Source organism: Mastomys coucha, unplaced genomic scaffold (assembly GCF_008632895.1).
Source record: "Mastomys coucha isolate ucsf_1 unplaced genomic scaffold, UCSF_Mcou_1 pScaffold14, whole genome shotgun sequence".
NCBI classification, from domain to species: domain Eukaryota; kingdom Metazoa; phylum Chordata; class Mammalia; order Rodentia; family Muridae; genus Mastomys; species Mastomys coucha.
In genome coordinates, this window is record NW_022196896.1 from 112,815,417 (window position 1) to 112,827,862 (window position 12,446).

General features: G+C 48.7%; 1 protein-coding gene across 1 annotated transcript in view; it reads left to right on the forward strand.

Annotated features, from left to right (window-relative positions):
* The window catches only part of Efhd1 (EF-hand domain family member D1), a 48,054-nt gene that overhangs the window by 13,693 nt on the left and 21,915 nt on the right, over nt 1–12,446 (forward strand). Inside the window, exon 2 of the mRNA XM_031368288.1 lies at nt 11,278–11,425. Coding sequence (XP_031224148.1) covers nt 11,278–11,425 — 148 coding nt within the window. The remainder of the gene's footprint in view (nt 1–11,277; nt 11,426–12,446) is intronic.

Here is a 12,446-nt window from a genome sequence, read left to right on the forward strand (position 1 = left end):
AAAAAAAAAGAAGTCCCCTTACTGGGCTCTGTACATTTGTCTCTCAATGCAACTCTGCCATTGTGTGTGCACCCCTTCTGGGACTGTGTTTGTATTTCCCTTGTGCCCTGGAGAGGCCCCAGCACATGTGAGCCTAGTGGCAAGGGAGTAAGTAAATGAGTATTTCAAGCTCAAGAAAGCCAGGAGCTGTGGGACAGAAGTGGCCATGAGCAGTCTGGACATCCGAGGATTTGTATTAACCCTGTTGTGGCACTCACCTCCTGAGAGCCAAGCGCTGCCCAGAGCCTGAGCACTCTGACCTTGAAAACAATGATAACACACTCCAGCTTTGGCTTCTCAGGAGCCTGCCATTGGGAAGTTTAGAACAGGTGACATAATAGGTTGGGAGGACCCAGAGAATTGGTCAGAGGGACTACAGCCTGTGGTGTCCCTGAGGCTAATCTAGACAGGTGCAGCTGGGGCTATCAGATTGGGCCTCCAAATGACCACCTGCCGGCGTGGAATCTGCAGTGCCTTCCCTGACTTTGGGGGTCACGCAGGAGCCTTTCACACTCACACTATTATCCAGCTGGACCGGGGCAGACAGTGATCCCACAATACCCTTGTTCTCCTGTGTTCCCAGCTCTGATCATTTGAGAAGACGTGTGCGTCCAGCAAGGCTTTGCTGTGTGTGTTGGCAGGTGTGGGAGCCTGTAAGCTGCGTGCACCCAGGGAGAGCTATGAATGTGTCCCAACAGAAAATCAGAAAATTCCTTAAAACAGATTTTGGGGGTGGTGATTACTTTTGTGACTCGATTGTGAGCTTCTCAACCATGACTTTGTAGATGACATCATGTTGTGGTGTCAAAGGTTGTCCTCGCTGAGACACAGGGCCTCTCCACCCACCCCCCAGGCACCTTTTGGGAACTGCCACCTTCCTGAGAAAGCCCTAGCTGAGGTGTCCCCGGGGAGTTTCTGTTGGCAGAGTCTCTGGACAAAGGTTACCTAGCTTCTTTCTTTCTTCATTAATGGCAGGATTATTCCAGTAGAGGTGAAAATCAAGAAAGCCCAGGGGCTCTGGGCAGTACAAACCAGAAGAATAAGCAATTCATGGGCTAGGGGGCTGGGGTGTCCAAAATTGGGCAGACACCAGAAATCAACTCTTGCAACCCTCGCCTAGACTTCATAGCCGCCCAGCCAGCAAACACTAGAAACCCTTTCCCAGTGGAGCTGGGACCTTGGCCTTGTCCCCAGGGGGCTGCCACAGAGAGTCTCTTCAGACCCAGAACAGGGGGCAGGGTGGTAGGTTGCATTTTCCTCACATGCCAAAGACGGTGAAGACTGGGGCCAAAAGTTGAGTATGGGCATCTCGTTGGGGTAAAAGCCTGGAAGACATTTATTTCTTTGTCTTGCCTGTGGACAGCAACTCCTTCATTAAAAGAGCCTTGGGCACCGGTCATAGTGCCTGCTGAGGATTGGCTCCTTTGAGCCTCTTGACAACTCCATGGAGCAGGTCAAATCTCTCCCAGGTGTGTAGTAGGTTGGGGCTTGTGCCCAGGTCTTCAGAGCCAATGGGACTAGAGTTGTGTCATCTGGCAACCGGTCCCAGAGCCTGTGAAGAGGGAATGGACAGAGAAAATGAAAAACGTCACATCTAGATGGAAGCCTCCAGAAACAGTGGCAGAAGGGCTTCCTTCTTCCTCTTCCTCTTCGTCTCTTCCCTTTTTCTCCCTTCCTCCTCCTCCTTTTAAATTTTGTTAAGATTTACTTTCTTTTACGTGTATGAGTGTTTTGCCTGCATGCACATATGTTTGTGCATCACATGCCTGTGGAACCTGTGGGTTGTCAGGAGAGGGCATTGGATCCCCTGGAACTGGAATTGTGGATGGTTCTGAGCTACCATGTGGGTGCTGGGAACTGAATCCTGGTCTTCTTGAAGAGCAGCCCGTACCCTTAACCACTAAGCTATCTCCCCTGGCCCTGCGTTTGTTCTTTGCTGGGTGGAATGGCTTTAAAAAGAAATGTTTGGGTTAAAATTTAGACCGGAAGCCCAGGTATGGTTGGAGCACACCTTTAATCTCAGCAGAGGGGAGGGGATGCAGGGGCAGGCAGATCTTTTGGTGGGCTAGACTGGTCTACATAGTGAGTTCCAAGACAGGCATGGTTATATGGTGAGACCCTGTCTTAATTAGAGTTTTATTGCTGTGAAGAGACACCATGACCAAGGCAACTCTTATAAAAGAAAACATTTAATTGGGGCCCGGCTTACACTTGAGAGGTTAAGTCTGTTATCATTACGGCGGGAAGCAAGGTGGCACATAGGCACACATGGTGCTGGAGAGGAAGCTGAGAGCTCTGTATCTGGATCCACAGGCAGCAGGAAGAGACTGAGGTACACTAGGCCTGGCTTGAGCATATGAGACCTCAAAGTCCACCCTGGGGCATCCTTCCTCCAACAAGGCCATGCCTACTCTACAAAGGCCACACCTCCCATTAGCACCAGTCTCTATGAGCCTATGGGGCCATTTTCATTCAGAATTCAGACTACCACAGACCCTCTGTATTAAAACAATTTTAAGTCACAGGATGTAGCATAGTAGTAGAGCTCATAGAAGTAGAGCTCACTAAGGTCCTGGGTTTGGCCCTAATGCCCTCTTCCTCTACTTATAGCAGTGGTTCTCACCTTCCTCATGCTGTGACCCTTTAATACAATTCCTCATGTTGACCCCCAGCCATAAAATTATTTCTAAAACAAAACATAAGGAAAGAGAAACTAAGATGCTAGTGGAGGAGAAATGGGCACCATGGGGACTTTTTCTAAGTCTAAAATCATCTGAAAGATGGACTCTTGTCTCTCAGGCCCAATATGTGGGGTGAAGGATGGGTCCTCCCAGTTTACCTGGCTGTGCCTAGTGACCTCAGTCTCATGAGTTGTGATGGGCTTCCGTTTCTTCAGCAGCTGGATGGTGTCACGCCTCGGAGGGTGGTGCCAAAGGATTAAACAGCTGAAGATTTTCTGAGGGGCTCAGCTGGTGAGACACTGTCTCTGAATGTTTGTAAGGCAGTCATGGTAGCACTCTCCGGACCAGAAAGGAATTCCATTGTATATGCCCGGGAATCCTGGGTACGGTGCTGTGGGGCCAGACCCAGAATCCGTGCATACCTAGGCCATATAGATAGAGTTCTGTCATCTCTGCTGGCCCTCATAATGTGAATTGCAAAAGATATAACTTGGCTAAAACAGTTAGACTCTTCCTTGGGACGGTCGAGTACACCCTGTGCCTGCCCTAACATCATGCAAGTTGAGGGCTTCATAGTTTAAATTCAGTCACTGGTTGTTCTTGTCTTCCCTGCTACTGGAGAAAACCTAAAAACCCTTGCTTGCCTGGGGCAGGAGAGATGGTTCAGTGGTTAAAATCACTGGCCGCTCCGCCAGAGGGCCCAGATTCTGTTGAGTCCTCTAGCTACACGATGTCTAACAACTTCAATTCCAAGGGTTCCAATGCCATTCTCTGGCCTCCTCGGGCACTACATGCAGTTGGCGCACAGGTATTACACACGCAGACAAAAACCCTCCTTGAGAATCCCATGTTCAAAGTTTGGCATGGGGCTGGTGAAACGACTCTGCTGGTAAAAGGCACTTGGCACCAAGCCTGAGAAAGGAGACTGGCAACTCCAGCAGGTTGTCCTATGACTTTTACCCAATACCATATGTTCCCCCCGCCGTGCCGAATAAATAAATGTTATAAGCACAAAGTAAGTAAATAAATAAATAAATAAAATTTGCATGGTGGTTTCGATCTATAGACACTTGAGAGGCAAGGAAAACAGGATCACCCACCAATTTGAGGCTAGCCTGGACTAAATAAATAGTTAGACTATGTAAGAGAGAGAGAGAGAGAAGGGGGAAGGTGAGAGAGAAAGAACACACTAGCTTGTCAGGTCTGCATGGCCGTTTTCATCTACTTTGTGTGAGATCACTAATTGCCCTTCCCCAGTGAGGTAAGGCCCCCTTAGTGAGCTCTTAATTAACAGCGAGGGCTGGCAGCTATTATTGATTTGTTACAGGATTGTCCCAAAGACCAAAAGGCTTACACTGAGTCAAGGTGATACATACCAAACAGAGAGCGGTTGGAGTTAACTGCCCTGAGTCCTTTTTTTTTTTTTTGTACCACCATGCTGAAGCTGAAGCTGCTTAAGTCACTTCCCCGTTTTGAGGGAGCAGATAAAATGGGAAAAAGAAAGCAGCCCCATGTGAAGTTTTGTTCTCGCCTGCCCTGAGAACCCAGGCCCTGGAAGGAAGTGACTGCAAGCAGGCTCCTCTAAAGCATCACTTTGAAGACAGGGCTACAGGTCCGGTTTTAAAGCCCAGCTCCACAGGGGAGGAAGATGGCACTGAAGTGGTCACTTTATTGTTGCGCCAGGACTTCAGTAGATGCCACTGCCTGTGTTTCTTGCAGGAACAAAAGTCTCAGCAGCCCTGGCTGAACGCCTGGGCGGGGCAGGGGGGCAGGGGGGCTGACTGGTGCCTCTGTTCTTTGCTGCTGTGTGGCTCAGAGATGTTCCTTCGCATCTCTATATATGCTTTATTCCTGTGTCAGTCAAGCGGCCTCCCGTGGCTCGCTCTTGCTTCACCCTTGGCTCTTTCCTCTGCCTGGAAAAAAGAGGTGGTGGCCTTCCGCTTTCAAAGGGGCTGGCCTCATATCTCAGCCCCCTCTCTCCTTTCTTCTTTAGTTTCCAGTCATCATTGTGGTTTTGAGGCAGGGTCCCTATAAGTTCAGTCTGGTCTCAAATTCTCTGATTATAGCCTCAGCCTTGAATTCCTAATCTCTCTGCCTCTACCTCCCATGTTTGTAATCCTGCATCCCTGCCGGGCGGTGGTGCCACTGGTGGCACTGGTGGCGCATGCCTTAAATTCCAGCACTTGGGAGGCAAAGGCAGGCAGATTTCTGAGTTCGAGGCCAGACTGGTCTACAGAGTGAGCTCCAGGACAGCTGGGGCTACACAGAGAAACCCTGTCTCAAAAAAACAAAAAAAAAACCCAACCAAACAAAAAAAAACAAAAGCAAAACCAAACCAAAACAAAAAACAAACAAACAAACAAAATCCTGTATCCCTATGGCCTGTTTTCTTCTCTATTTAAAAGGCAGGTTAAGGGGAGGAGACCCAGAGAGGTGGCTCGGTGGTTAAGTGCAGTAGCTGATGTTCTAGAGTGCCCAGGTTTGGTTCCCAGTACCCACAAGGAGGCTAACAACTATGACTCGTGACCTGGGGTGAACTAAGGCCCCTTCTAGCCTCTACTGTCACTACACACAGTATATACACGTGGCAGGCAAAAATACCAATACAGATTTTTTTTTAAATTAAAAATAATAATAATTTGGAGGTTAGTGGATAAAGCTTGTGCCACAAATGCGCAAAGGCCTGAATTCAGATCCCCAGAATCCTCACGAAGCTGGAAGCCATAGCCCGTTTGTAGTCCTGGTACTCCTACTGAGGTGGGAGGCAGAGATCCAGGGGAGACCTCAGGAAACTCGGCCAACTACCTGGGCATACCCAGTGATGACTGTTAGCAACTGTCCCTGAAAACAGGGTAAAAGGCATGGCCTGTCTTCTGATACTGTCTTCTAACATACACATCATGCCTGCACACACACACACACACACACACACACACACACACACACACACGAATTTGTAAATTGGGATTGGAATTGTGGTAACTGAGCCTAGTGCCTACGGGGGTCGGTTCTGAACTATGTGAGCTTCAGACTTCGGGTCTGTTCGGTTTTCCAGGTCAGAATCTCAGAGGAAGTCAAGGACTGCCTTGCTGAACCAGTCTGTGTGTCTAGGGGCAGCCCCTGCTCACACTGGCCTCATTGGCAGCTCTCTTTGGGTGAGCACGGGAAAGCTCCCTCTCTCTCCTCCCGAAAGGCTAAAGACAAATCTCTGCCTTGTTTGTTGACCTTTATTATCGCCTTCATCCTCCGGCACAGCCCTCTCCTTACACCTAATCCTCTCCGCTGCTCCCCCACCCCACCCCACCCCCCTGTTCAACCCCTGTTAAGGCCTGGACTGATTGTGTTTGGACGGCACCATCCTCAGTGGCCCCAGTCCTCTTTTGTAAATGTTGGAATGCTGCTTCGTGTGAACAGAGGTCAGCAGACATTTATCTGAATCTCGGCATCAAAGTTACGTTAGTGGGCCCTAAGTAGGTCACTTCCCCTGCTATTTTGCGAAGTAAATATTGCTATTTTGTGATGGAGTCTCAGGTTTGGTATAGCAAAGAAGGCGCCCTACCACGGAGCCACAACCCCAGCCCTAAGGCCAGCCCTCCTCATACAGTACTGCCACCTTCGCCTATGGAAAATCCCCAGACGTGGAGGCTCGTAAGCATGGGATAAGCTTGTGTGATCTGGTTCTCTTCTTGTAAGTTTTGGACACTTAAGCTTATGGACCGGGCAGGTTCCGGAAAGTTCCACACTGTAGAAGCCTGTTGGCTTTGACCAGGTCTCTTGTAACAGAGACAACCCATTCTAGCCTGTTTGTAAAAGATGAGCTTTGCAGGGTCAGTTCTCTGAGGCTCTCAGAAAAGCGTTTCCTGCGTCTGAAGGCAGCTCCTAACACTTTTAGGCTCCTGGGCAGCATCTGCAGGTTGCTCTTTGCTTCCCTGGCAGATACCCCCTGTCTCTCTCTGAGTAGGCATTTAGCCTCTTCACCTTCCTCGGGTTCTCGGTGACTGGCCTCAGCGTCCCTAGAGTGCAGGGTCGGCACAGGGTGGGACAGGGCCTCACGGGACTGGCAAGAGGGTGGCTGTCTTTATGGGGCCTTGGGATTTTGCGGCTTTCCCTGCCGTTATTGAGTGTTGTTGGTCTACTGGACTCTGCTGTTCACCAGATAGCCAAAGTCATGCGGCTGAGCCTGCTGCCCCTTCTAAAGCCGAGGCTTAAGATGTTGGTCTGGGGCAGTGGTGGCGCAGGCTTTTCATCCCAGCACTTGGGAGGCAGAGGCAGGTGGATTTCTGAGTTCGAGGCCAGCCTGGTCTACAGGGTGAGTTCCAGGACAGCCAGGACTACACAGAGAAACCCTGTCTCGAAAAAACAAAAAAAAAAACAAAAAACAACAAAAAAAAAGATGTTGGTCTAGGAGTGGAGGGAGGTCCTAGTTTTAGGACCTTGGTTTGGTTTGGTTTTGTCCTTATTAAAAAGTTGTATGGGTGTATGCTGTCTGTCTCTGTCGGTACACCTCGTGTGAACGATGCCTTCAGAAGCTAGAAGAGTATCCCCTGGGATTAAAGTTACGGATGACTATGGGCCACCACATGGGAGCTGGGAAGAGAACCCCAGGGCTCTGGAAGGGTACTGGTTTGGCTTCTGTACCACACGTACATATGAAATTTAACCTTCCCCCAGCTTTTTTGTTGTTGTTGTTGTTGTTAAATGGTACTTGGGATTAAATCCAGACTCTGTGCATGCTAGGTAAGTGTCCTGGCTTTAAACGTCCAGTTCAGCGGTATTAATGGCATGGGCACTGCAGCACAGTCATCCCTACTGTGTGCGTGGCCCAGAACTTTTTTGTCTTGGAATGCTGAGGGTTCCCTTGCCCCTCCCCCATCCCCACCCCTGCCTCTCCCCACTGTTCTTCTGTCGTTATGAATTTTGCTACCCCGGGTGCCTCAGAGAGGCAGAATCTTGCAAGGTGTGTCCCACACCATTTCACTTAGTGTGAGTTAATTCACATAACTAGGAATGTACTTCAAGTTCATCCCTGGTGTAGCATGAGTCTGAACTTCTCTTTCATTGGGTTACGTGGATCCACCCTGTTCTGCATATCCGTTCCCTGGCTGGTGGGCACTTGGGTTTCTTCCACCATAACTATTGTAGATAGTGTTGTAATGAGCCTTCATATTACAAGTATCTATTCAAGATATTGCTTCTGTGTGCATAGAAAGTAAAAGGGGCAGGTTGGGGGGGGGATGAATATGTATCTTAGTGGAAGAGCTCTGGACTAGTATATGCGAGGCCCTAAGTTCAATCTGCAATACTGAGAGAGAGAGAATGTTAGAATTGGAATTGTTTTGGAGTGGGTTGTATGCTGAGTCTCTGTTTTGTACCTTGGACTTCTTGCTGTTATTCCTAGGCATCTGGCCAGCTTCCTAATGGTTGGTGTGTGTGTGTGTGTGTGTGTGTGTGTGTGTGTGTAAGAAAGAGAGAGAGGAGAGAGATTATCCACGTGCCATGGGCATGCTCATATCCACAGTCGTCAGAAGAAGGTATTGGATCCCCTGGAACCAGAATTACAGTTGGATGTAGGTTTTCTGATGTGGGTGTTAGGAGCTTGGTTCCTCTTCAAGAACAGTACATGCTCTTAAGCATTGTGTCACATCTCCAGCCTCAAAATGGCATCATTTGTGATAGCCAAAAAAGGGAAGACAGCTCAAACATCTGTTTCCATGGCTCTGGGAGTGTCATTTGGAGCTTCACACAGTGCAGGTGAGGCTGTGTTGCGGAGTTACAAAGCCCCAGAGCTTTGATTTTAGGCAAATGAAGTCTACACTGAGTCAGGTTTGTCAAACCCAATGGAAATCATCGATTTTTTATTTTTTTTGAGATAGGGTCTCAATCAAGGTAGCCTGGTGTTGCCTTAAACTCACTGAGATGTTCCTGCCTCAAATTCACTGAGATGTTCCTGCCTCAGTTACTTGAAAGTTTGGAGTTGCAGTCATGGGCCACCTGGGTACTTTCATTAATAAGTACCCACACATCATCCTTTGATTCCTCAAGGTCCCTGGGGCCTGGAGGAAACCTGGAGGCACCTTGTTAATTTCCAGTCCTGGAACACTCTTACTAAGGGATTCTCAGAGGTCTGTTACCAGTTACACAGAGATATTGCTTGTATCCGTGGAAACTCAGAGGGGGTTTGATGGGGGTTTGATGGGTGGAGGGGAATTAAATAGCCAACAGAGGAGGGCAGTGAATTCTGGCACCAGGCAAGGACATACAATGGATGCTATTGGAGAATAGGAATCCCACAGGGGGGCGGGGGGAGGCATTGTGAATCAGCCACTATGGCTGGAATGGAGGGTGTCAGGGAGTCCTGGGCCCCCGCATGATAATGTAGACTTTAAATACCACTGCCCACAGCTTAGATTTCCAGTTGCCCACAGGCTACATTTCTTGTGACTAGTGATGGTTCTCAATAGAGTTGCTCTTTCTTTATGGGGTTGGGGGTGGTGGATAGTGAAAATGACTGCATATATTCTTTTTTAAAAAAATATGGTAAAATGTACATAACAGAAATGACCACTTTGAGCTGGTATAGTTGCACACAGTGTAATCCAGCTCTTAGGAAGGTCAGAGTGAATTTGAGGCTGGTCTGAGCTACAGAGTGGAACCCCCCTGTCTACGCACGCGCGTGCGCGCACACACAAACACACACACACACACTCACACACACACACACACACACACACACACACACACACACGCGCGCGCGCGCGCGCACGCGCGCGAACGAGAGTCAGGGGAGAGAGGTGCTGGACCTATGGATGGTTCAGTAGTTGAGAGTGACCACTCTACTTGTAGAGGACCCAAATTTGATTCCCAGCACCCACGTCAGGTAGGTAATTCACTACCTCCTATAACTCCATCTCCTGGAGACTCGGGCCCCTGTGGGCACCTGCACTCATGTGCACTTACCTGCACACAGATTCACGTACATGGACATAGCTAAAAATAGTAAAAATTTTTGTTAAAATGGAGGAAAGAAAAATGACCATTCTAAGCATTTAAGTGAACACAGTTAAGGGGCATTAGGCGGATAGACAGCGTTGCACTGGCACCTCGACTGTTTTTCTTATCTCAGATTGAATCTTTACCTATTAAGACATCCCTCCAACCCCAGGAATAAACCTTCAGCTTTCTGTCTATATCAGTTTGACTACTGTCCTTTTGTGACTGATCTAATTCGTTTATTGTGGCATCCCTGAGGGCCACCTGTGTCGCAGCCCACATCAAAGTTCTCTTTGGTCTTTATTGCTGGGTAATACTCCATTCTGTGACTATTCTACACTACACAATATAAGTGAGTCCATGTGCTTACCAGCCCCTCTGTCCCTGGGCTCTTGGTTCCCATTTCTTGACTGTGGAGACCTGATTGGCTCCTTTTTTCTATGTATGTGATGCTGGAGCTGGGGCCTCCTGCCTAATGCTAAGCAAGAGTTCTTTTATTGAGCTTCATCTGAAGCCTCTTATTTGTTCTTGTTATTTATTTTTTAACACAGGGTCTTTCTCTACATAGGCCTGGCTGTCCTGGAACTCACAGAGATCTGTCTGCCTCTGCTTCTGGAATTCAGGGACCTTTCAATTTGTTCTCTAAAACAGGATATTTAGACCTGAGCATCAAGGGGGTCTCTGGGCAGCAGGAAGTATAAAAAGGACTTGGGAAGGGAGAAAAGGTGTCCTATGAGGTCACATGTGTAGAAAAGGGACCTGGATAGGAAATGGCTGGGAGGAGGTCCAGAGCTGGTACCTGAAGATGGCTGGCCCAAGGAGAAAGGCTAACAGTGGACCTCTCACTTCATGAAGCTGGTCTTCATGAAGCAGGCAGGGGTTTAGGGCTAGAGTGACAGCCAGCTGAGGGGCCAGCCACTGTGGGAGGACAGCCACCACCCACACAGCTGTGACTACTCAGACCTGGAGATAAGATGAGTGACCTGGAAGTAGAACCTTGAGGTGAGACCACGCCCACTTCACAGCCACACATGGCAAGGGAAGCCGCTTTCAAAGACAGACACAAGGCAAGCAGGAGGGTAAGGGGGTGAGCCAGGACTGAGTGTGGCAGAGACACCAGGACGATGACCACTGGGAAGGCTCATCATTGAGTGTAGCTTTTGTTGGGTTTCACAACCTGATATATGCCCAGAGTCCAACATTTGGAGGTGTTGGGTCCAGGTTAGTTGACTGAAAATGAAGGCAATAAAAGACATGAAAGTCTACACGTTGAACGAGATCCATTTTGAGTGTGCATAGCACAAAGACAACCTTTTTTTTTTTTTTTTTTTTTAACTAAAAGAGAGGTCTCTTCTGATGAGGTGGCCTGAAAGGTTCTGATAAAGTGTGGCCTTGAGGGGTGGGGGGTTCCCTTCTGATGAAGTAGCCTCCAGGGGTACCTTACAGTGAAATGGCTTGAAGAGGCTTGCAAAGCTGGAGGCAACTGAGTTTTACTTTTAAGTAGGTGAAACCAAGTGTTACACACCCGTGCCATTTTGTCCTGACCTTGCGTCCTTGGGCCATGCAGGTATGATGCTGGAAGGGACGGCTTTATTGACCTGATGGAGCTGAAACTCATGATGGAGAAACTGGGGGCCCCTCAGACCCACCTGGGCCTGAAGAGCATGATCAAGGAGGTGGATGAGGACTTCGACGGGAAGCTCAGCTTCCGGGAGGTACTTATGGCTTGTGGAGCCCCAGAAGACCCCTCCCCCACAGCTCCCAAGTGCAAATGGGTTTGCCACTTGAGAATGCTCTCTGGTTGGATATTTAATGTTCAACTTAGCTTTTAGACATACCTTTTGTCAACTGTGTGGGTGGCATATTCCTATTATCATCCCAGCTCTTGAGAGTTATACCAGGGATATGAGTTCAAGGCTGGCATTTGCTACATTGTGAATTAATGAGACCCTGTCTCCAAAACATACCTTTCATGATCGCTTATGTCTGTAATCCTGGTATATGAAGGCTGAGGCAGGAGGATTGTTGTGAGTTTCTGCCTGTGGGCCCCTGTGCCTGAATTCTTACCTAATTTTTTTTGGGGGGTGGTGGTGGTGTACATAGGTTTTACTAGACGACTTTGGAATGTTTCAGTCACGATGTCATATAACTTGTGACAGAATCTTAATGACAGGATGGCAGAACTGGACCATCTTCTGTTGTCCTGTGGTAGGTTCTGAATCAGCTGAGCCCTTGGGATTGAGAGTGCTACTCTGACCACTGAGCCACCTCTCCAGCTTCCTTTCTCCTGTTTTATTTGGGGGCCACCCGTAGGTGACCCAACTGAATCTAAGCTACCTGGCTATCTTTTGGTTAGCTTCCAGTATGGCCTTTACTCACGGACGTGGGCATCCAAGGCTTGGAGACCTCCAAAGCAATTCTGTCAGTTCTTGGCCTCTTTAAGAGGCCCCAGTGATGGGGCGGGAGAGATGGCTCAGTGGTTAAGAGCACTGACTGCCAGAAGAGAGTGTCAGATCTGGAACCAGAGTTATAAATGGTAGTGAGCTGTCATGTGGGAGCTGAGAATCAAACCGGGGCTCTCTACAGGAGCAGCCGTCTTTCCACCTCTGAAGACACAGTTTTACAGAGTGCCGGCTGGCTTTAAACTCTCTCTGCAGCTGAGGATGGCCTTCCGAAGGTCCTGAGTTCAAATCCCAGCAACCACATGGTGGCTCACAACCATGTGTAATGAGATCT